Here is a 26,013-nt window from a genome sequence, read left to right on the forward strand (position 1 = left end):
AGTGATGTCTCTTCTCCAAAGTGCTCTGCAGACACACTACCTTCCATTCAATACACCCGAGGTTACTCAGCCTTATCTAACTGACAACAGTGCTTGTGAGAGCTGTGGTGGAGGTCGAACAACAGCACAGTTATCCACTAACAAAAAAGTCATAAATAAAACCTTCACTGTTAACCCTCTGAGCATGCCCAAAGAATATTTATCACTGTAATGTCCATATTATAGATTAGGGAATGAACAAAAGATTAAGATTAAAACGTTATAAATTTTCTGTGGCATATCAGTCATAAATCCATGTTTTAACCAAAGAAGCTAATACACATTATGACACTCTCAGTGCTAATTCATTTAAGTAATGTCTCTTACATCATTTTATTTATAATTATTGTACCTGACTGATCTTGACATGTGTTTATTTCATTGTAATGACAGTCTTCAGACTGGGGCGAGGGGCTCTGTCACTTACCTTTGGTTTAGTACTATTTTCTATAATATAGTGCTCTATAACTCTACCACCATGAAATGAAATAAACTAAACTTCCCCACAGCTGTTTTCTTTTGACTGGCTTATATCACTATTTAATAAAGATATATATATAATGTTCCAGGACAAGGAATGTTCTATATTTTCCCATTGGTCATTAGACTATTAAATATCTACGGATACCTATGTGATTCTGAGTAAGCCTGTTAAACTTAAACTCTTTATGTGTTTCTCTCCCTCTCCTTCTCCCTTTCCCTCTCTCTCCCCTTCTCTTTCTCCTTCTCCCTCTCCTACTCATTCCCTTCCTTCCTTTTAGAAAAAGGAGACAACTACCTTTGGCATTTGTTATTTTAAAAGAATTTTATGATGATGAAATATGATTTTCAGAAGAACGATAAGCCTGTAAAAGGCCACAAGAAAGGTAGAGGACAAATATAGATAGCAAAATCTATCGCCAGTAAGTAAATAGTGGTGCCAATTAGTTTTACACTCGATCTAAAAGAAACGTCTCTTGTTTCCTATATGGCATTTCACTGATGCTCAGATACCAGGGAAAGAAATGAAATTCCATGTAGCTCTAAAACATCCATGATTAGTCTTCATCAAAAATGAGAAATGTTATCTCAGTGGGCTCTGTGATCCTAGATGAAAGAAGACCTGGTAACAGTTTTTTTTTTTTTAAATCATTTTATCTCAGAAAGACAAAACATTTATTTCCTGGCCCATCACCACATCTCCAGATAAACTGGTCTCATGAGCTTGTTTCAAGAAAGTAAATGGAGAAAAAGATCTTACTTTCCTAAACTGACATTGCATATATCTGTCAAAATATTGAACCCAACTAGATAATAGATAAACTGTGTAGACTGTGGAGGAAAGCCACAGGCTAAGACCCTCTCTGTCCCTTTCTGATAGTGGAATCAAGCAAGGAAATGTATTTCCTATGCCTAAGTGTCCTATTCCATAGATGCAGTAAATTGATATGCTGATCTCTGTAGAACTTAGAACAGCATTAGATTTAGTGCATATGCTAGATATTTCAAAATAAGTTTAATGTCTGTGGATTTAATTGAAATTCTTTGGCTCATAAATGCAATGAAATCCACCTACCCTCCAATACTAAAAATTAAAGCTTACAAAATTTCCTGGAGCAGTCCTCAGATCCTCCATCAACTTTCTCTACTCTCTGCCTGATTTGGAGATTTTAGCCAAATTCACCACGAAAGATGTTCCATGAAATTGGTTACTTGTGAGAAGGCAAGCTTTTAAAAAAGTTTCCTGGGGATTGATGTTATCTTTTTAAATGTCATAATGTTGGCCATTAAGCCTCCTTTTGAAAACAAATCCGCCAACAGCAAAAATCCTGTTGAGGTCTCTGTCAACCTGGCCATGTGAAATTTCCCATGATCAATATGTCACCGGAGAAAAATAAGACTTACTGAAATCTTAAGCTGCATTTGATACCAAAAATCTTAATATAGTTTGGAAATAGTGCTTTGTAATTATTTGTGTCAGTGTGCTTGTGGTGGGTTATCAGCTATGAGAAGTCTAGTCTAATGATGATCCTGTCTCATCGGTTCTTTATGACTTCTTAAGTCAATATAAATTGTGGACCAAACCATTAATTTAGTAAATAAATTATTTTTACTGACTGGAAATATTGAGACAATACTAAGCAGATGCTATTTTGATCCAATTTAAACAACAACGATATATATATATATATATATCCTGGCTATTATCAGTAAGTGCCCTATTAGTTATTATAACATCATTTCAATAAACAGGAAAATGATTGTTATTTTTTGAGATAAAGTAAATGACGTAGTTATTTATTTAGGAAACAGCCACAGTTTTTGCCACTATTTCACTATTTTGTTTTTGGAGGAAAAACAATTTATATCCATATTTGTGATGCTGGTAGTAATTTTTTCACACTAAGCCATAGGTGATGAGGTTCATCATATTCCTTAATTGTATAAATATGCATTTATTCACAATCATATTTATGTTAGTTGTCATGTTTTTGGTATTAGGAATAAATATTATGAAAAATCTTGTGACTTTGAGAATTCTGGTACTGGTTCTAAAGATAACCAAGTACACAGAATTTAGGTATAATATCTTTACACGTTCCCCTGGCTCTGCTCTCTTTCCACCATTAGTGCTTTGAGTAAAGAAGTTGATTTTTATAAGCAATATTAACACACACTTTGATGTTCTGGTTTCTCATTTTGTCTAGTCAATGGGAAAAACTCAAACGGGATTAGAGGGGAAACAAGGACAGAGCTGAAGATCTACCATCTATATTCCGGGAAGCAGAAGTCCAGACTCACTGCTTTTTAAGATTTCTTTTAAATTTGAAGACCTATGAATAAATCAACTGTGGTCAAACTTACAGGGGCCTCTTCAGTAGATACCAGAGGTGATGAAGACAGATCTCCCTGAAAATTGTCAGAAACACAGGTGTTGGGGTTTTTTTTGTTATTGTTGTTGTGTTTTGTTTTTAAAAAATCTGGAAACCTAGCTCTGCTACTGATGAAGGTTTCTTTTTTGTGTGCCAATACATTTTAGATATTACATGTGACAAATAGTCACTTTTTTCAGATGATATTAGTTGAGTTACAATTTGTCATTTATTCTGATCATGGTTCATGTGTTAAGTGTTATATGTGAACTACTTGATTTAATTCTGTAGTAATACTAATACTACTATTAATAATAATAATAACAGAATTTTCAGATAACAGAGAGCTTTCTGAGTTTCCAGTGCACTATGTTCCTTTCCTCTATATGCCAGGTTCTTTTTCAGGCTCTGAGATATTACTTCATTAGTGATGGTCACCTTGACCCAGCCCATTTATTTTCCCAGCTCACATCCACTTTCAAAAGCAAAATGACGCATTTGCTTCCTTCTTAATACTCATTCCACCAAGCTGGAATTATCTTTGCTTTCATGTTATTTCTACCCTCCCAAAATCAGAGCCAAGAAACATGCAACTGAAAAAATGTCATCTCTTAGAGTATTCTGCATGTTTCTTATGAATTCTGTAAATGAAACAAGGACAGTATTGTAAATTAAGATTAAGGAAACCATGGGTCCAAACATCCCAGGAATGTGTTTCCTAACAATTACAACAGGGACCTAGTATGTTCCAGGATGCTGCTTTCCATCTATGGCTTTACGTTATTGTTGGAAGAATGGAGTGCACCAAAGAGTGCTATAGCACAAGATTTAAAGTTTATATTGTAGAGAGAAAACTGACAGCAGTTCGGTGACCAGGAGGGCAGAGGGTGGGAAAGCAACAAGGGAGGAGAGAACAACTTCAGAAAGTAAGTAGCTGATGATGTCAGGCAAGTGACAGGGGACTCCTGGACTCACAGCCTAGTGAGGCAATTGGGTTGCTACATTTGACTATGTTTCCTCACTAGCCTGGTATGGATACTCAACCACTAGTGGGGAATTGGGTAGTGGGGGATTGTGGGGTGAACCCAAAACTTGAATAAGACAAGACTTATTTTAGTAGATAGCGGCTCCTCACCTCACTTCCTACTCTTGTTCAGAAGTTATTAACACCAGGGAAAACTCTACATCTTAAGTGAATGAGCGAGCACAAGGTCACATCAATTTCTAATTTTCAGTTACTATCTGGTGGCTTGAGTGGAGAAGGACATCAAGCATGGCCTGAACTAGTTACTCCTTTCTCTTAGAGTCACGCACTGCTCTCTAAAACCTCTCAGTGGTCGCTGAATTCTGGACTTCTGTTTAGCAGTTTTGCAACCATCAGAGTCAAGAAATGTGCTTAAAATGTTAATTTTTGTGAGTTGTGAGTTTTACCTTTTATTAAATATTATGTCTCCAAACACTTGAAAGCATATGGTCTTTCATGAAACACTCTACCACTTGCTACTTCTTTTAAGGCATGACAAGAATAATATTTCAAGTCTGCATTGAAGAAATGACAGAAATGTTCATAGACAGGCTTTTTCAGGCTCACTGCAAAATGCTAAAGATAATTTTTTGAGGTAACAGCCTCAAACACTTTCCGAGAGCAATGCTGCTTCCTGTTGAGAACAAGTGATTCTTTTCTGTACTAAATGGAGAGATCATATAGATACTTTCCATGATTCTTTAAGTTTTACGTTTTCTAATTTAGGGCTCCAAGTTCTTCATGGCTCAGCAAGAGTGCAGGCTTTTCTATAGGAAGCTAACTCTCAGACACACAGCATTGGAAGTCTCATGAGGTCATATAGCATACACTCCTTCTACCACTCAGAGATCAATCAGGCTTAGAACCACTGAAGTCAGTCAAGACTAATCTGCACTTTCTCAAAGCCCATACATGGGCTATGTATACCTTTCTTCTGGGGGCCCAGAGACCTCTGTTTATCTGCTTTTTGTTTGACCTTTCTACCTCTCCCACCCTCATATTCACATGATTTATTTTTACATTGTGCACAATTGTTAAAATCTAGTCCACAAAGGAGTGCTAATATGATTACTTGGCTAACATAACAATGGAATTCATTGTCTTCTTTTCCAAGGACACACTCCTACATAATGCGCTTTCTTGTGATAGCTGGATACATGAAAATGATTGCTAATGGATAGAGACTTTCACATCTGAAGATGAATAGGGTCTACAAATTACGTTATATCTCTAGCACGATGTAAACAACTACTAGTTTTAGTTTTTAAAAATTGGTAGATATTAATTTTACATAGCCAGAAGCCTTACAAGAAGTTTATCTCAAGTATAACATGTAGATACCTTTATACATACATATATTTTAACCACAACTATGTATTATATGTGGCAATATGTATCTTTATAAAATCTAGAATCCGTCAGTTAGAGAAAATGTGCAATATTTGTCTTTCTGTATTCAGCTTGTTTTCTATGATAATTTCATAGTCCAGACATTTTTAACAAATTATATACATTTTTTTCATTATAGTTGAGTAGAACTCTATTGTACATGGGATGTTTTCTTCACTCATCTGTTGATGGACACCTAAGTTAATAGCATAACTCAACTATTCTGAATAGTTTTGTAAAAATGTGAGTGTACCTGTACCTCTGTGACTTGTTTGCCTAAAATCCTTTGATAGTATACCCAGGAGTGTGTTTGCTGAGCCACCGAATAGCTCTGCTTGTAAATTCTTGAGGAATAGTCATAATAGTATCCAAAGTGCTGGGATGGATTTTCATTCTCATCAGTGGATATATAAGGGTATTTTTGCTTACCAGAATTAGTTACTATACATTTTACTTCTGAAAACCATCCTGAATGACATGAAATCAAGTCTTAATGTAACTTTAATTTGCATTTCTGTGGTAGATGAGGATATTAAAAATTTGGGAAATATGAGATTTTATTATTCTTATTATTTGTGTTTAAATATTTCTCTGCTTGGTTGTTATCTCAAGAAACATCCTTTAAGAGTAGGACAGAGTTAAATTGATTTGCATCCTCTGTAAATACATTTTTGCTAGATATTGGTACAGAGAAAACACTAACAAAATCTGACAATTTGTTCTTCACTAAGCAAATATGGAGACTCAATTGACACATTTTAAATGTCTACATGATACAAATGACTATGTTTTCAGCAAATAGTAGGCAAATTGACAGTGTTGACTCTACATTAGAAGGAGAAAAGCAATTTCTCTAATAGCCAGCTGTCCCTGACAAGCAGAGGTCATCAACCCTGCAGTTTCAGCATCATATCGTATTACTGCTTTTCATCCCTCTATAATATAGCCTTGTGGCTTGTTGCTGACATGAATGACTTATTTGTGAACTGTTGTGTGTTTATAAGTGTGTATGTGCATGTCAGATGAAAGAAAAAATAAAACAATTTACCTTAATAATAATTTTAATGATTCCCTGAATAGAATTTCTACCTGGAAAAGTCATTTCTTTTATGGTTACCTTTTCCATAAAGAATGTAACAGACGATCTAGTTGAGTAGATATCTCTGTGTTTCCTGTTTTGGATTTTGCTCTGTATTTTGAAATGTGGTTTGTTTATTGTTCTCAACACAAGGTCCATTTTGGTTGTCTTATGACAAGTATTCACTAAACGGGCACATATGCCTACTGGATCAGACTAGTGTTAAATAGCAATGTTCAAAATAACTATTTTTTTTGTTTTTAAATTCTAAATGTTTGACTCAGTATACCTCCTTTAAAAGTTTTTTCCATATTTTCTCTATTTGTTTCATGGAGAGTTACAATATTTACATTTTAAATCACCAGTTGAATCAATGGTTTCTTCACAATGATATGGCAGAATATAGAGAAGGTCAGTTGACATACTGTCTCTAGACACACAACAAATGAGGATTGTTTCCTTGTATTTTTAATGTTCTATTTCCTTAGTAGGAAAGATGATCTTCTCTTGTCTGATTCTAGGAGTTGTTTGATGCTTGGAATTAAATTATTGTAAACATTTATTTTATATACAGACCACTTATAAATCCAGTCAGTGGCATTTACTATCTTTGTGAAATAACTGATGTTAACCGATGTTCTCTCTTTAGGAGCTTTCTAGTTTCCAATACACAAGGATGCCACATAGTTGAAATGAATGAGAAGGTAGGCCAGTGTGCTAGTTTCATGTATCAGCCTCGCTAACCTAGAATGCTTAGTTATTTAATAAAACTCAAATCTAAGCGTTGATGTGGAGGTAATACATAAAGGTGTTGTTGTCTACAATTGGCAGACTACAAGTTAATTATAGATTACTTTGGATATAGTGGGTGAGTCTCAGGCAATCAGTCAAGGTGTTAAACAAACACGAGGCTTCCTAGAGAAGAGTCCTGACTACCCTACAACATCAAATGCTGCCTAACTTTTCAATCGACTCATTGCCTATAAGCCAAAATAATTGTATTTATGTGTATGTGTTTACACATAAATATGTGGTATAGGAAAATACATATATACAGATAATATATGTATATAACATATATGTGTGTACATGTACATATATGTTCATATGATTGTATTTGTTCTGGTTTTCTAGAGAAATTTGTCCAGTGTGTGCAGAGGTTAAACAAAGGTAAAGGAAGTCACAATTTAAAAAAAAATCAAGAAATGATAATAGAAGTTGGATATATACATATTCCATATGATCTAGCAGTCCCTCTCCTAGGTTTATGTTCACAGTAAATTTAATTGATCTGTTAAAGAGACACCTGTACTTCCTTGTAGAACTAGTTGCCATAGTCAAGCAAAGGAATTAACCTATTGGCTGACTATTACTGGATAAATATGTATATTCAGTGATATTGTATAATATATATATATATATATATATATATATATATATATATATATATATATATTCAGCCTGGAAAAGAATTAATTCTTGTCCTATGTATAACATGGCTGGAACAGGACATCATTAAGTGAAAGAGGCCAAGACACAGAATGCAAAACACTGCATCATCTCACTTATGTAAAGGATTTTTAGAAGTTGATCTCATAGAAGTTGAGAATATAATAGTGGGTACCAGGTAGTGAGGAGCATAGCTGTGAATGAGGAGTGAGAAAAGAAGGTTAATTACTGGTTACTAAGTTATAGCAAGATAAGGCTTCTGTTGTATATCAGAGTGGCCACTGGTGACTATAATATATCATGTATCACAGAAAAGTCAGAAGTAGGGGGTTTTGGATAATTTGTAAAAAGAAAAGATAAATGTTTGAGGATGTGAATATGTTTACCCATCTGAACATTATGCAGAATATGTATGTATCAAAACACCACATGGCACTCTATAAATATGGACATTTTCTGTTGCAACTAGAAAACAAGAAACTTGTAAAATAACATAGCTCAAATTGTCAGCTGCAGTGAAACCATTTTAAGCAAACAGTCTTCTATGCTTGTCCCCAAGCTTCAGATGAAACTGAAATGTGTCAGTTTCAGGAAGCATAGGCCTCTGTTTCTGATACTGAGCTTTCAGCCTGCCAAGTGAAAAATGCCTGTTGCTTATACCTCTGTGTTTCAGATAAACACAAGCTGTAAATAGACGTTGCTTCGCAGGAGATGATATATCGATTCTTTTGAGAAGCAGAAATTGCAGTGCGTGTGGACCTAAACAAGCAAAGCAAACAATTTAGGGGCGAAAAGAAAAGGAAACTTGCTTTGAATAGCAGGAGACGACGTTTTGGCAGCTGAGCAGGGCAAGAGCTTCATGAGACGCTCTTTAATGCTGCGCTTGGTGTTGTTCTGGGCGTAGAGGAAACCTAGAAAATACATGATCGGTTCTGTTAGTGCCTTCTGCACAGAAGGACCCACATGAGTGCAGAGGTCACAAGGGAAGCTGGACAGGCAGGAATGGGAGACAGCCAGCTAACTGCTAGTTCAGGCAATCACAGAAAGTCAGCCGGTTAGGGCCCCTAAAGTTGGTTTCTTTATTTACTTTTTACGTAAGCGTCATATGTTGCACTAAAGGTGCAGATTAGCAAACAAAAACAGAATGAAAGGATTCTCAGTGGATGACAAGAGTAAAATTTGGTGACTTATTTTGGATCTCAGATCAAAAACACAGCAAATACAACTGGGAAAACGTTGCCTGGGTTGAAATTTCAGTATTCAAACCAGGGTTAAGGGCCCGCAACTCAATCTTCTTTTCTTTCCCATTGTTCCAGGCTTTGATTACAAAGGAGGTGGATGCTCTCATAAATCACGCACACAGCAATCACCTGATAGTACTTTTGCCTTCCCTGAAATTGAGAAAAATCAATGGCCTTGACGGGCAATCTCATTAGCATATGTTGAGGAGTCCGGATATGTAGAAATCCTTCGAATTTTTCACACAGTGACATTAATGAACGGAGCTTATTCAAGTGAAGCCATTCCAAAAGAAGCAAGGTGTGTTTCCAAAATGTTCGGGAATAGAGCCTGGTGCCGCAGGAGCACATCCATGGCTTCAGGCAGTTGGAGAAGACAGAAAATCAGTGGTGGCTCCACAGGCACGCTAACAAGCTCCTGAGACAACTTGTCATGTCAAGAACCCACTGTGTTCAATCCAGCATCATCTCAGCCACTCCAAATGCCTGATAGCAAGAATCTGCTTGCTAAAATGAACTGTAAAAATCCAATTCGTGTGGAAGATATCTGAACCTAAAGCAAAGGAAGAACATCAGTTAAATTTAAAGTTATCTTATCCTTGTGCTGGGGACCTGGCAAATACAGCTCTTAGCTCTCGTTTATTTTCTATTTTATTGTTTCTACCCTGGAATTTTAAGCAAGCCCTGACCCTCGAGATCCACCTCACCAGGAAAACATACCAGCTACAACTGTCACTTGCAGGAGTGAGAAAATGAAGAGGTAAATCTGCACATCAGATCATCCTCCTGATGAAGAGCACTCTTAAAACTTCATACTGTCTGGGACCAATGTCCGGTACAAACGATCCGAGGCTGCATCACTCCACGATACCTTCACCCACTCTCCTTACTGCTCTAGTGCATTGCCCACTAGCCAGGTCATCCTTTCTGACTTTATAAGAACTCACAAATCATCTGTCCAGCCTGAACACTTAGCTAGTGTGAAACACCTTTCTCAACTGACTTCCTAAGAGAAAGCTGAGGATCTGGCACAAAATGAAAGGTTAATAAATTCACAATGGGCATATAAAGACCAACATCAATTTATGTTTTAAGTCTGATTTATATAGTGTGTATGTTATTTTCTTCCTCCTTCTACATTTCTGGAAGAACTTTTTCACATAGGCACCTCCCCTCCTTTGGAAACTCTGAGGCATTAGGATCTTGTATTCCATCCTCAGGCAGGCATGCTGTTTCTCTGTCTTTGCTGTTTTCTTACTGCCATCATAAGGTGTGTGCTACATCCTTCTTTGTAGTAAGCCCTTCACCAATGGTCAATATCTATATTCCCAGTCTGCATTTGAAACAGTTCTGTTATGTTCCTCTGGTAAATTCTCCCTTCCTGACTCCACATGGCCTCTGGAGAAACACTTCTCCCTTGTTTGCTCTCCCAGCCCTAGTGGCCCAGCAGGCCATCATATGTTGGCATGTCTTCACACCCTGTCATAGCTAAGAGACAAAGAAGTTGAGGAACAATGTCCTGCCAACCTTCTGTAGCAGGAGACAGAAGACCCCAAGGGATCCTCTATCACAGCTCCTTAACATCATACAATTTCGTGACAATTAGCCTGACTCTGAGTTTTTGACAGAAATTCAAGATGGTTCCTGGTTGCTTGATTTCCTCTTTGTTCCATGAATTCTATTTCAAAGTTGAGGCTTTATATGGGGAGGGAAAGATTCCCCATCCCCAACTACTTGAAACTGTCAGTGTTACCTCTGTTGCCCCTGTATTATTTGATAAGATCAACAAATTGCTACTTTAGATTAAGCTTAAGAAGTTTTAAGATTTAAGTCCCCACTTCTTACTATTTTGTTCTAAGTGGCCTTGGAGAGATCATTACTCTCCAGGCATTTATGTTTTCTTCATGAAGCAAGTTCAAATGTCTCTTTTATGAATACATCTTTATAATTTGTATAAGAGTATTAAGTTTAAAATGCCAGCCTCAATAGACATACTTTGACTAGTCTTTAGCTGAGGGTGTTCTTTGGGTAGATTCAGGCAGACAACTAGGACTCGGCTTTCTTGGCAACTTCCTTTTTCACTCTGCTTTGTGATCTGCCTTAAGGTAAAGTTTCTACCATATGCACATGCCACCGTGACACAACCTGCTCTGCCATGTTTTCTCCACGAATGATACTCTGAAACCCCCTGAAACCATGACCCAAAATAACTTTCTTCTTCTAAATTATTTCTGTTAGGTATTTTGGTTTAGCTGAAGTAAATGTTAACTTCTAAAAGGAACTAAAAAGCCAGATATTTAGGCTGCTAGTTTTTGGGGTGAGGGTTGATGGTTGAATGGGGGTACAGGTTGTTACAGAAGGCTTCCATGTCCCTCTTTCTCAAGACAGGAAGCCATCTAAGAGAACTTTTAAAAAGCATGATATGGATACTGACGTTAGCTCTCCACAATTGATGGCTTCTAGTGTGGGTGCGGGGGTGGGGGCAACAACTCACAACTCTGTTCTATTTAAGGGACAGGTCCTGAGAGTTTGACCATGCTCCAGTGAGTATATAAACAGCACAAATTGGACTTGCTCTTTTTTAATTTTAATTTTATTTTTGGTGGGGGAGGTCACAAAGGTTGGGGGGGCAGACATGGAAGGATTGGGAAGTGAGTGTGATTGGGGTACATGAAGTGAAATTCCCAAAGAATCAACAAGAGAGAGAGAGAGAGATATTGAGAGAGAGAGATTGAGAGAGAGAGAGAGAGAGATTGAGAGAGAGAGATTGAGAGAGAGAGAGATTGAGAGAGAGAGAGAGAGAGATTGAGAGAGAGAGATTGAGAGAGAGAGAGAGAGAGAGAGATTGAGAGAGAGAGATTGAGAGAGAGAGAGAGAGAGAGAGAGAGAGAGAGAGAGAGAGAGAGAGAGAGAGAAGACAAAATCAGGAAGAAAAAAAGCACAATGTGGGGTAGGCATGGGTAATTCTCTTCCTCTTCTACTTCTCCTTTCTTTCTCTGATATCAGTTCATGAGAAAAGCTATACTTTTACAGTTTTCTCATTAAAAATATAGTGGTTTGGTATTCAGTCACTGGAAACAATCAGTTCAAGGTTGTAACTCAGCATAGGCTTTGGCTTAGTTAGTTACTTAATTTCTCTGTATGTCAACTTTTCTCCTTAGGAAAATAAGCTAGTCATGATGTCTACTTCAAAGCGTTATTGATATCAGGTAGAATAACAATGAACTATTGACCCAATGACAGTTCTGTAATATGAACCCAGTGAATGATAGACCTTCTTTTTACCACATGTAAAGACCACATTACTTCCAGCTCCAGAGCCTTTTATTTTGCTATTATCTGCATGGAAACTTTAGAATTTTGCTTCTCTTCCTTTTTTGTCTAGTTCATGTCCACTCACCCATGTAATTTCAGTTCTATGTCTGTTCCCAGAGGAATGCCTAATACAATAAAGCAGAGCCTGAAGAACTTTTATATGATCCTGTGGTTTCCCTTCCCTTCTCTCATAGGAAGTATAATTAGTAACACATCCTTATATTTTTTAAAATATATCTTCATGCTGTAATATACTATTAAAGATCATCACATTTAATGGTTAATGAATATTACTGGATATGTTGACTGTTACTATAAACAACCATATAACTGGATAAATAATATAAGATAAACTATCCTAAGCACAGAGAATAAGCAGTATAAATGGTGGTGCTTAGGAGAAGAGAAAGTCAAGGGAGTACTGTGGGACGCTCCCCACAGGGTTCAGAGTGATGTCCTAGCTCATGTGACGGAGATCTAGACACGAGGGAGGCTTATCAGTGGCTAGAATTTTTAAGGAAATAGAGAAGTAATTTTTGTGCATGGTGAGGCATGTTTCAGCAACCTGTGTGAGGGTTATGTGAGGGTTGTTATGTAATGGTTGGGAAATGCATGCTCAGGATGAGGTGTCATGTGCATATGAGGCAGAAGCTACTGAAGGACTAAGAATAAAATCATGATAACAGAAGTCTCAGGTACCTAGCAGTTTTGAAATTCTGATACTGTCACATACACTGATATACACACGCGCGCGCGCACGCACACACACACACACACACACACACAAGCACACATAACACTCACCCAAATGGACCCATCCTTAAAAGTAAAGAAGATAAAAGAAAATTCCCAACTGCATTGAGGATATCTGTTATTCTCTCTGAGCTCAGGAAGACTACATGGGAGAAAGAATAATTTCCTAGAGTAAGGACTGTTCTATGAGAACCCAAACTCACTGATCTTAATAGGAAATAGAACAAAAGCTGGAGATACTTTCAGTTGCCCTATAGAATGTCTTCTAGAATGACATGAAGTACCAAAGATAGACCAAACTTTCTACATCATGTGGTAAGAGTGTCAGTTATGTTGTGAGACTCACTTGGCATACAGCAGAGGTGACAAAGGATGGCCCATAATAAAGAGGACAAAAAGGGAAGGAATAGAAACAGACCTAAGGTGGGCACAGATAGTCGAACTAATAATAAATGACTTTAAAGAAAATGATGACTGATACATTAAGAAATTTTTAGGAACAGAATTAAAGTAACATACAGAAACAAGAAGGTGAAAAGTAAAATATTTAAAATAAAAAGATTGTAAGAGCCAGAGGATCAGGGATTCTGCTGTGGGACTGTGCTTCCTAGAACTAGACACCTACACAGTCCTGAACAATGACAATAGCAATAGACAAGCTAATGTAGCTTTAGGAGAAAATGTAGGAGAAAACGTCTCACAGGGTTCATTCCCTAGACAAAGAATTACAGTGAATTAATTAATGACTGCCAAGAGTGGGAGAACTGGCCTCTCCAGCAATAATCCTCCTAACTGGTTATCTAGTACAAAGTGGGCAGTCTGGAAATCATATTCAACACATACAACAAAATCAAACTCAAGCAGGTTGTATTTATAAAGTTGTGCTTGTGTGCATACCTCACTCTCTTTGTCTTTTTGTCTCTCTGTCTCTCTGTCTCTCTCGGTCTTTCTCTGTGTCTGTCTCTCTCTCCCCCTCTTTAGGTGTGTTTGTGTGTGTGTGTGCGTGTGTAATAAATTTTTAAAAAGTGGCCATAAATTTGAGAGAAAATGAGGTACCTGGAAAAAAGCTAAAGGAAAGGGAAAAGGGAGGAGTTCAAATGATGAAAGAGCAGGGAGAAAGTGATGGAATTATGATTTAATTAAAAATGTTTTAATTGTACAAAACCATCTTTATTTAGTTTGATTTTCCAACACTTGAGGGATTGCTAAAGAATGCTTTATGAAGCTTGAACAGATAACTAAAAATTAAATCATAAGTTGGAATAATAGAAATAGAAAATTATTGGGAGTCTTGAGACCTCCCCAAAATTCTAAGAATGTAAGAAGGACTAGAGAGCAGAGACAAGGAGAGATAAGAGCTTGTTAAGAAATAATAGCCTAAATTTTTCACACTGGCTTAGAAACAGTTGTTGAAGACTAGCAAGGTTTTTCAACCTAAAGAAAGATAAATTCAAGAAGAATCATAGATAATTCAATGGGAATATAGTATCATTAAAAATGAATAAAATAATACCTATGAGGGAGCAATGCTATGGGGATGGTATATTGTAAGATACAGTACAGTTTGGATGATGCAATGACTCTTTGATGTTCTCAGGTTGAATCCAAAGAACATCGAGCCAGATGTCTATACTCAATCAACACAATTGTTTCAACAATGAAGGTGAAAATATGTCTTCAGATAAGCCAAAGTTTCAATAACATATAATCAACATGCACTAATAAGATATAATGAAGAAAATTGCTCAGGCTAAGGAGAAATGATGTGATACAGACACTCAAACCTCCAGATAGAAACATAAAGCTGTAGAAATTGACAAGATCTGAATTAGTAGAAAAAAACCTTGTTGCCTTGTGTTATATGTTTAAAAGAAAACGAATTATAAAGTTTATTGTATTTACACATGGAAAATTTCTGAGACCAATAGCATGAAATTTGAAGAAAAGTAGGAAGAATTTACTACTATGTGGCTTTAATATTTCATAAAGAGTGGGACCATGTTAGTTGTAAGTAGCCTACAGTAATTGAAGAAGATACATTAAAATTTCTAGATACTAGGATACCAGTTAAAGGAATATAACAAAGTATATACACCTTAAACTTCAGTAGAGGAATTAAAATAGGCTACATAAATATATAGTTAATTCAAAACAAGACAAAAAAACCAAGTTTTTATAAGTTTTGTAGAGTTATAGCCAAATGCATAGTTACATTTTTAACTATGCTTTTCCCATCCATTTACTGTATTTCCTCCATTATCACAGTGTCTGATATATAAATTGCTCAATCTGTATTCACAAAAGCATGAAATCAGACTATGTATCTTTTTTGGTTAAGAAGTCTGACATCATCTACAGGGCTATAATTAGCAGATGCATTTAGAATTTGCATAATATGTTTCCCCACAGCTCCTCCCCACATCCTTAAAGGGTAGCTGAGTGTGAAGCTCCTGTGATGGGAACAATGCTGAAAGAGTTAGGGATGATGCTTTGCTTTCTAGCAGTAATACTAGGAAATCAGGGAGAGTAAGGCAGCCAGAAAATTGTCATAGGACCTCACCCACACAAAGGCTCATAAATGAATTAGCATGAATCCCATAACCACTTACCTACTAAGGTATTTAAAATGTTTATTATAGATTCATACTTACAAACATAAGTTATTTTCTTTGTATAACTGTGTGTGGAGTGATTACATGAAAAGTCTGAGCTTTGGAGGATCAAACTTCTGCTCTAATGCCTAAAATATTGGATGGTTTGATTATTGATTTCACTTTATAACTTTGATTCTTTTGGAATAAAATTCTATTTGTTCATTAATTAATTCATTCAAATGTTTTTTCAGTATGTGCTAGTAACTATCCCAGTAAAATACATTAAAAACTCTTATAGTCTGTGATTATAATTTCTAAAAGAGAAAGAATAAATAGTAAAATATATAGAAAAATATACAGTATATGAGAAAACAACAGGGATTAGGTATAGACTTCTCTCAGTAGACTGGGGTGGGTGTTACAAAGAAAAAGACATCATTTAAAAACACGATGGCTAAAAAACTGTTGGAGTTGAGGGCACTGGAGTTATGCTTTATCAAATAAGACAAGAAGGCATCATACCCATTTTCCAATTATCAAAGTATATATTATATATTGTATATGCATATACACATATATGCATACACATAAAATATTGACACCAAAGTTTCTTCCATTCCAGATAACAAATCAGCTTCTCCTCAAGTTGATTCCTCCATGAAGAGTTTTGTATGCAAGTGGTCATTTTTCAGTCTGTCTTTTTTGATATACAAGGAATATCATTGTATATAAATAAAGTTTCAATGCTGAATGATGGACCATGCAGTCAGAGCCACCCAAAAGTTCTGATAGTGATAATGCCGAACAATTTTACCATAATGAGATTATGTTCTTCTTCATTCTTTTTGCAGGACAGTGGAGAGCAAATATTTCTTGTGGTTTACTTTGGGATAAAGATCCTACTTCATCATTCACTGCCTGTTCAGCTTCTAACTTACGCTTGTGAATTATGCACAGTGTTTGCTTGTGGCCTGTGAATGTCAGTTAGAAGAAAATGATCAATCATATTTTGAAAGATACAGTGTCTTCTCCTATATCAGGATCTATGACCAAACCACAGGAATTCTAAAGTAACTGTGATCCCATCTCTGTTTTCCTTGGAATCAGTGATAGACTGTTTCATTAGCAGTGGCTTGGGTGCTCAGGGTAGGTCATGATTTTTTTTTACTAGTTACAAATCTATTTGTCAAGCTACTTAGTTTTCAATGAATGAATAAATACTCCTTATACATATATTCTGTCTGTGTGTCTCTGTGTCTCTACATCTCGTCATTCACTGCATATTGTCAAATCTGATCCTGAAGCGATATAGCACACAGTAACTCAGAGTTCATACTGTGGGGATATTCCTCACTGTAAAGTTCTGACAGTCCATACAGTTGCATTTGTCACTCAGTCCTATGCCTATCCTCCATTGTTCACCATTAAGAAGAATAATATTCATGGCTGACTATTAGGAGAAATACTTGTGGGTTGGTTTTTTTTTTTTTATGTCTCATTTTCAGAAGCACAAAGCTAGGCTTCCTAAATGGCCTATGTTGCTTTGCCTGGTTATAAAACAGTTACTTTCTCTATTAGCTAACTAAGAAAGTGTCAACCAGCATATAATTGAATTAGGGGGAAATACGCTTTCAGATCAATACAGATGCACACATTTGACTCCATTTAGAACCACTAAAGACACATGTTTTCAATTGTGAATACTATGGTATCTGTCAGGCCCTTGCTTTCTCGTGATGCTTGTTTCTCTTGCTCTTTCTGCTTCCTTCTCAATCTCTTCACTTGTCTTCCTCTTTCTCTTCCTACCTTTCATCTTCCTGGGAGAGAACCTCTCCCTGCTCTCTCTTGATCTTTGCCTCACTGTAGCCTTCCATTCTTCCATGTTTGCATTTATCTCTTTCTTGTTTCTGCTTTCATTCTCTTTCTCTCTACTCTAGACTCAATTCATTACTCATTCATCTGAGCTTGTTAACCTTTGTGTCAGTTTTTCTCTTTGTGAACTATTGCAAAATGGCTTTAGTCAGTAGAGTAACCAGTAATAACTTAAAGTTCTCCTGAGCAAATGTCAACACACAAGATAGCCAAAGTGACACTGTTTTCAAGTCCAACACCGGCGGAATGCCTGTTATCTGAAAGTCAGGGGACTAGAAGCACTTTATATTTTGGATGCCTGTAGACGTTGACAGTCATTTGTGGCTAATGTGAAATTTTGAAATGTCAGCTTTTCTAATTATGAATGTTCAGTCTGCACTCCAAATTATTCAAACTTTCCTGACTTACTAGAGGAATCATGTTTAGCTAAAGAACAATAGCTACTATCTGAAGAAAAAAAATAGTCAGTTTTTCTTGCTGGTTTCTTTGATCCTTTCTTCCCTCCAGCCATCTCTCTCTCCTTCTGCCCTTCGTTTTCTTCCTCCTTGAATGGCATGAACATTATGATGTGTGGTATTAGGAATCAGGTGCAGTACATTTCCCGTACTAGGCAAGCACTCTGCTCTCCAGGTAGCCTTGAGATCTTTTAGAATTCCTCACTGAAATCTAAATTTTGTTTCTTCCATGTACGAATTACTAAAATGTCTTATAAGGGGAAATCTCTTATATGGGAGGTTAGGCTTTATCTGTAGGTTTTTTGTTGTTGTTGTTGTTGTTGTTGTTGTTTTATAATTAGGGTGACAAGATCTTGCCAGTTGGTGGGAGCTGCCCTAAGATCTTTTGCTCTCAAGGCTTAGTATGCTCTAAAATTTCCTTATTCACAGGGCACAGTGTGTGACCATACAAATTAGCAAACAGTGCAGTCCCCTCTCATACATTAATGCAGTCTTTGATTAAAGGGCCACTTGACTATACCACAAGCCATATGAAATCCACTATTTCTGAAACAGGCATCATTAGCAGGAAAGAAGCAAGACAACATGGGGGTGGGGCACAGTAAAGGCCATAATGCAAAGACTTGCAGTGTCAGAGTAAAAAATGTAATTAGCTTAAATCAGAACACTGCCACTGTTCGTTTGTAAGACTGGAAAAATAGATGACTTTGACAGCCTCTTTGATCTCTCTTGCATCAGGAGAGAAATAAGAACATAGCTTCTGCACTTTCCTGTACTGGCAAGGAGGTTCTAATAAGGTAAGTACAGCTCCTGGCTAGCTAGATATGACTCTCCTTCCTTAGGCAGTGAATGCTGAGAAAAATGTGCAGAAGGCTCAGAAACCACAACAAATTTAAAAAGTAACAGCTAAGCCCTCTTTGATTCAGCAGCCATTAGGCACTCTATATGAAGACATCTCTCCTTAAAAGTTTTCTTTTAACAATAATTTTATTTGATATACACAAATATGAATCAGACCTATATACAAGGGTATCATACCTCCTCCTCAAACTAACACTTCTCTTCCACTACTTTTAAAATATTAAACATCATTAATTACCAGTCACTATAAATTCATGTTTTCTTTTAGATGATCTGTTATTCAGTCAGAAAGAATACTATAATTAAGTGAGATTGGTTCTTCTGACCGTAAGAGATCAAGCTACAGTTTGAAAACTGTTTTTAAACAAACATTGCAGTTACGAATTTTAGCTTCAATTTGAACAGCATGCTTATTATATAACGCGTGATCTCATCCTACCAACCCTGCATACAATATGTAGTGTGTATCTTTAGTTGTATTCCAGGCTCTTATCTTATAGTTGACCAATTGCCTGTCCACTGTTTACTAATAATATATTGATAGAACTTTGGGGTGAATACAGCTTTTTTGCTCTTGTTCATGCTATTCAAGCTCCTTCTATAAAGTCCTCTACATTCTTTTAGTCCATCATAATGACTTAGGCTTCTACTCAGAGGGAAACAGGTAAAAAACGTTTGTGAGTAGAGAGATGGCATCATAAAGCTTGAAGTTTCATTCATCAGTATTCATGGTACCCCGCCTCAGATCTGACAAAAAACCATAGTCCTTGATCTCACACAAGTTACATTTTAGCTGTGACAGTAAATGTGAACTAAGGGGCGTTAAATACAGCACAGAAAGGCAAACACAGTTCACTTTGGTGATGACCTTTCCCTAAGGGGTGATGAAAATAACCATCCCCAGAAATGCACTTCTGGGACAGTGTAGACAGTCTTGTCTACATGTCAGTGACAGTGCATGCCTTATATCATTCAACTTTGATAGCAGTAGCATGTGTGGCTAATATGAAAGACAACATTGCTGCTAAGGACATTAAAGCTAGACAGGTGTTCAGCTGCTGCATGGGAGTCCAAGGGCAGAGCACTTGTCCACTGACCTAGGCCCTGGTCTGATTTCCTGAGTTCGATATTACAGGAACAATAGCTGCATGCAATGTATGAGTTCTTTCATTAAGTGAGTCTTGCTGTGCAATCTTCACATAGAGGACACTTGCTCCCTGTCATAGTCTGATTCTTGTTTCCTTGCTCAACTCCTTGGTTCAGACTTTCTATTCATTCTGCCTTAGATATACTCTTAAAGCCTTTGTGGCACATATTCCTTTGCTAGAAACACTGCCCTTCATTTCACTTTCTGTAGACCATCCATCATATTCTTATTTGTATGAAATAATAAAAATAATACAGTCTAAGAGACGATTGTGGTAGGATTAAATTTCTTCATCTGAAAAATGAAACTAATAACACATGGCACCATTTTCAAAGAATTTAGGGAATGAACGGAGTAGTTGTCCCTGTGAAATCCTTCAAATATCAGAAGAAATATCATATAATCCATTATAACTTCCAGTTGGAGATGCTACTTCAGTCCTTTCAGGCCACTGTAATTGTTCTTCATTGTGTAACAATGTGTCTTCTCTATAAGATTATTTAGTTTGTTAATTTAATCAATAAATATTCATTGACTATTTGGCAAGGAGGTTCTCTGCTAGGAAGCTGGAATGAGAATCTAATAACATAATCAATGACACTAAGCGTTTGCAATCCATACCTTGCCTGCTCATTAGCATTGCCAGAGTGCCTCAGAAAATTTTCCATGCCTAATTGCACTAAAGCAGTTAAATCAAAATCAAACTTGAGACTTCCCATTCTGTTCTTAGCCAGAAATGTTTCCTTAACAATTGTGCTTTCATAATTTTGACGTTGCAAATGGATTTTATTGGGTTAAGGATGATGTCTTCTAATTCTCATTTTGTAAAAAAAAAAAAGTTATATAACTATTGTTATTAACATATATGTCACCTAAAACAGATTTCTGGTTCATGAAAAGTAGAAATTTCTGCAAAACCATATGCATTCCTTCATGGCAATAATTAGGTCTGCCACTGGCTGCCCCTTTAAGACAGGAAGTACTCTCAACCTACCCACAGCATGCCCGTAATCATCACAGAATGTGTACTTTGTTTAGCTAATTTATGTTAGTTTATTATGGTTTTCAATCTCTCATAGATTTTTTCCTACATGAACATTACTTTGAGTTGAATTTTGTCTCTCAAAGAATTCATGTCCATCTGGAACCTCTCAGAATGTTACCCTTTTTAAGGGAAATAGATTTTTTTGAGATAAAGTCAGCTAAAATGAGAGCTAAAATGAGATTATACTGGATTATGATGAGTTCTATAGTGCCTAATGTCTTGTTGAGATGAGATGTGTAAATAACATGGTAGAACACTTAGAATTTGTTTTTTTAATAAATTATCACACATCATTACAATTTTGAAAGCTAGAAATGGTCCTTGTTATATGTACAACCTCAGAAACTTTTGGTAACTCCTAGGCCTATCAGAACATAGCTAAGGATTCAAATTCAGACAGTTGGAGAATAATCGCATGTTTTTATCTGATCAAATCAGTTGAAGTGATGGACTCTTACTACTTACAATGTTCTTAACCATGTATGTGTGGCATAAGTGGTAACCCATATATCAAAATCCCTGACTTGCATAAGTCTATGAGGGATGAAATAAAAAGATTCATGAGAAACAAAAACCATCGTGTTTTAGAAGTCTGTGATGACTATTCACTGTAAATAGTATAATACATATATTATCTTGAATAAGCTTCAAAAGAACCAAGGGATATTTAACACACCTAAGAATAGAAGCTGAAAATTGAATGCAGCATGTATACAAAACTGTCTTATAAGAATACCATTGGGTTAATATATCTTTTTCTCCCTAGCAAGATCCACAAAGTTCATATTTGTCAAATATCTGGATAAAAAAAATCATTGAATTTCAAAGGAGGAAGAGTGCATATATCAATGAAGCATGATTTTTTTCCAAGAGTTTGCAGCACAAGTAGCATTTTACTGGGACTATCTGAACTGCCAGATTCTAGCAAACCTGTCACCAGATGAAAAAAGCCATTAGAAAGCTAAGGCTTGAAGATTTCAGGCAGGATCAGCCCTTCTTGATGAGTTTCTTATGTTAGAATATTGGGGAGGGTCCAAAAAAGGCTAGCATTGGCAATAAACTTCAATAGTGTGGGAAAGCAGTGCTGTTAAAATGCTCTCCAGTCATAAGAAGTGATGGCAGTTATGAAATTGAGATAAGATATCCTTATGGGGAAAAAGCAATATTGTGCTCTCAGGGTAAAATTTCATAGGAAGCTTGTGAAAATGACTTCCTGGGCAAGGGAAATTATGGGTCTTATCTTATTTTCTGGGTGAGTAAATACATTGAATTTACTATAATCTCTGGATTGTATGTTCATAGAGAATAGACAAAAAATTCTCAACAGCTGCATTTATACAGAGATCTGAAGTCAGTGTTGGCACTGGAACATTGAACTAAAAAGGTCTGAGATTCATTTTGGTAGGATCCATATACTATTCATTATTTTATTTCACTGTTAGTTTGTTATACTTCATAGCACACTTTCTAATTTGATCATTAAAACACAGTCCAATGAGATTAACAAGATTGCTATCATACTGCACACTTCACCCAAGAGAACATTCACACAACCTAGAAAATGCAAAACTTAATTAATTGGTTGCTGTGCAGCTGAGTCTTCCTGTCACCTCTTCTTACAGTTATGTCCTTCTCACTCCTTTCTGTCCTTGCTGTTTAAGATGTGATAGTCCTTCAGCCTTACCTGGTATCTTGTTAGAACTGCAGATGCTTTAGACCTTGCTTTGCATTACTGAATAAGAATTTGCATTTTAACAACATCCAGAAATGATTTGTAGCATATGAATTTTAGAAAGTACCATATACATCATGCTATATAGTCATCTGGAATGTCTTTATTTTCAGATTCTTATCTTAATTTCACTATGAATGAGGAATAAGTAGAGGGCACTATCCCAAGAATAAGCTCCCAACCGATGAATCTTCTAAAATATAAGTGGATTCAAATAAGACTGGTATCAGTGACATCAATTTACTCTACATTAAGGTACAGACTCTGAGTCAGGTGTAGTGACACAGGCTTAGAATCCCAGTACCTGGGAGACAAAGATAAAAGGAAATGTTAAGGGTGTGCTGGGGTATATATAGTAACTTTCAGACAAACCTGGCAAACAACTGAAGACTTTGTCTCGAAATACAAGAAACAAAATCAAAATCACAATTAAAATCTAACCAATTATAACAGAAAAACAAGGTTCTAGAGACTAACTCCTAGTATTGATACTTGCTGTGTACCATCAGCATTAGTGAACTGATGAGAATGATAAAAACACCAATAGAGAAAGGTTACTGTGAAGGTCAGAGGCGAGGTGTATGCAGAGCTGGCAGACAAGAACGCAGTCCTCTCATTACTGTAAGTGCTGTATGTAACAGAGCTTACTCTAGATATCTTTGTAAGAAATCAGAAAAAAAAACCTCTTCTGATTTGTTTGATTTTTGAAAAAGATGCCACTTGTAGCTTAGGCTGGCTTCAAACCATTAAGTCTCCTGCCTCTACCTCCCAAGTCCTAAGATAACAGAAGGTATCACCATGCTCAGTATCACAAAGAAATCTTTAATCCTTGTATTGTGGTTTACGATTGTCATTCTGGTATTCTGGAGGCAAGAGGATTGCTCTAAATGTGAGATCAATCTCAGTTATAGGGAGAAATCCTGTGTCAAAAGAAACCAAAGCTGAAATACTTCAAAGTCACCCAGAGATCTTCTCCAAGTCAAACTTTGAATCTTATTGCAGAGATGTGCTCCACATGATCTCTAGAAGTCTTCAGGCATGTGTTGGTTAGGGGCATTTTAAGTGTTCACTGAATTAGCCCAGAAAAACCCTGGACACATTTTGGTTTTCAGACATCTTACCTTAATGGTTATTCATCTTTACATATTCTGATTTTGAGAAAGAAGTAGCATTTATTAATGGTTTGACTTGATCAGTTTCTTTGGGAACCTATAACATCTTTGTCTTAGGTTTGAAAATTACAAAATAAAAAAAATCTTGAAATCCGGAAGTCACCTGAGAGAACCTCAGATAATGTCCCTCTTAAGGAGTCCTGGATATCAGTTGACTTGTACTAAGCCCCAGGATAAGATTCTGATCACTTGAAGGTGATCAATAAGCAATGTACCAGTGTCCTAATGCAAGCCTCCATCCCAGCCCCATCATGATGATGTATCAGAATATTTTAATAAAAGGAAATTTGGAAGAAATTAACTGTCTCTACCACCTCTGATATATGTACCTTGCAATACAAAAATATTTATTTGTTTGTTTTTAGTTTTTCAGTGAGAAAAGAAACATGGGAAAGGCTTTACTGAAACATTTCTAACAGAGATAAGTTGTGATAAGTTAATATTGTGCCATTGTTTCTTATGCAGAAAGAATTTTCTAGCCTCATTATGTGTGGTGTGAAACTTAAAATTAGGTGACATAAACTACCGGGATAAAAATATATGAGACCAATACCTGTATGCTACTCCTGGATGCAGAATCATTATTCTTTATAGAGCTAACAAATTCTTAAAGACAGGATGACAGCAAGGATTGGGAAACCCTGTGCACTGTCCAAGGCATGCAATGAGTTTAACTATTCAAACTGGAATTGAAATAGTATATTTCAGCTCTACATGTTTTTCCTTCTGCTTGGCAAAACCATGTTTTATGTAGATCTTTATATAGAGCAGTGTTTTGTTTGGCAGTTTCAAATGCCCATTAATTTTCATGGGACAAATATTCACAAGGCCAGTGTGTGTTGACTAAGGATTTAAAGCTGGTCTTTCCTGTTCAGCCAGGCTTGCTCATTACAACCTGATACTGTACCTCCCTGTTTTGAAGGACTGTGTCTGCTTCAACTAAGTAAAGGGAGAGGAAGCAATCTTTTCTGTTCATAATGGAAACTAATGACATAAATTATAGACCACAGCCTTTTTCTAAATATCCCAAATTGAAACTTTATTTTCAAGTGGATAATCTTTAAAGGAACTAAAATTATCTTAAGAAGTAAAATTGGACAATTTAAAAATACTCCATTTTTAATAAAAAGCTGAAGATTTAGTTTAATTATTATTCTATGATGCACATTTTCATCTGTATGCTCTTTTATTTGAGGTTTCTTATCTAAAGTTTGATGCTTTATTTTTTTCTGAGAGTATATTATTTTTGTGTTTTCTTTTTTGTTTCTTTTTTACTCGTATATTACACTCAAGCTATCATCACAGACAGAGTTTTATTTTCTCCTGTTATCTTTCTATTTGATTCTAAATCATTTGTCTAGTTTCTCAGTAATCCCAAACACATTTGCTTTTTTAACGTGATGCCTTACATCAGGTACTCCCTTGAGAATTTTCCATGTATTACCTCAGTCCTCACAACATGCCCTATTAAGAAGGTATCATAATCACTCTCATTTAGCAAATGACAATAAACCTGATTTTCTGTTTTGTTGTTTACAGAGATTAGGTGTCTTTCTTAGATAATATAGTAAGTATGAGAGCCGAGATTTGATGCCCTGTAATCTATTACTGGGACCAAATCTCTTAATGGTTAAGTGTTTAATATATGAAACATTACAAATTAACTGGTCAAAAACCAGGCATCTATGGGGGCCAAAGGAGAGCATTATACAGTACTTGGTTGTAATTACAGTATGTTCACTCACTGTTCCTGAGTCACTTATTCTATGGTCTGTCTTTCCCATGATACCAAATCTCCTGATGTTCAAATGCTTTGTATAAATGCATTGAATTGACATGTAACCTGTACACCTGTTCTATCATATACTTAATATTCTTAATTCCATTTAATATCTTCTACAATGTAAATGCTATATAATCAGCCAATTGAAAGGCTATATTGGTTATGAAGTAAAGGGGCATAAAGCCCTTAATTTCAGAGGCATCTTCTCTCTTCCA

General features: G+C 36.2%; 1 protein-coding gene across 5 annotated transcripts in view; it reads right to left on the reverse strand.

The window, feature by feature from the left end:
* Positions 1 to 26,013, reverse strand: part of Kcnip4 (potassium voltage-gated channel interacting protein 4) — a 1,067,998-nt gene that overhangs the window by 108,594 nt on the left and 933,391 nt on the right. The window contains exon 2 of one of the 5 annotated variants that reach the window (XM_028765224.1): positions 8,641 to 8,742. The exons of the other annotated variants lie outside the window; for them this stretch is intronic. Coding sequence (XP_028621057.1) covers positions 8,641 to 8,742 — 102 coding nt within the window. The remainder of the gene's footprint in view (positions 1 to 8,640; positions 8,743 to 26,013) is intronic. 5 annotated transcript variants of the gene reach the window in all.

This window comes from Grammomys surdaster, unplaced genomic scaffold (assembly GCF_004785775.1).
Source record: "Grammomys surdaster isolate TR1022 unplaced genomic scaffold, NIH_TR_1.0 150, whole genome shotgun sequence".
Classification (NCBI taxonomy): Eukaryota; Metazoa; Chordata; class Mammalia; order Rodentia; family Muridae; genus Grammomys; species Grammomys surdaster.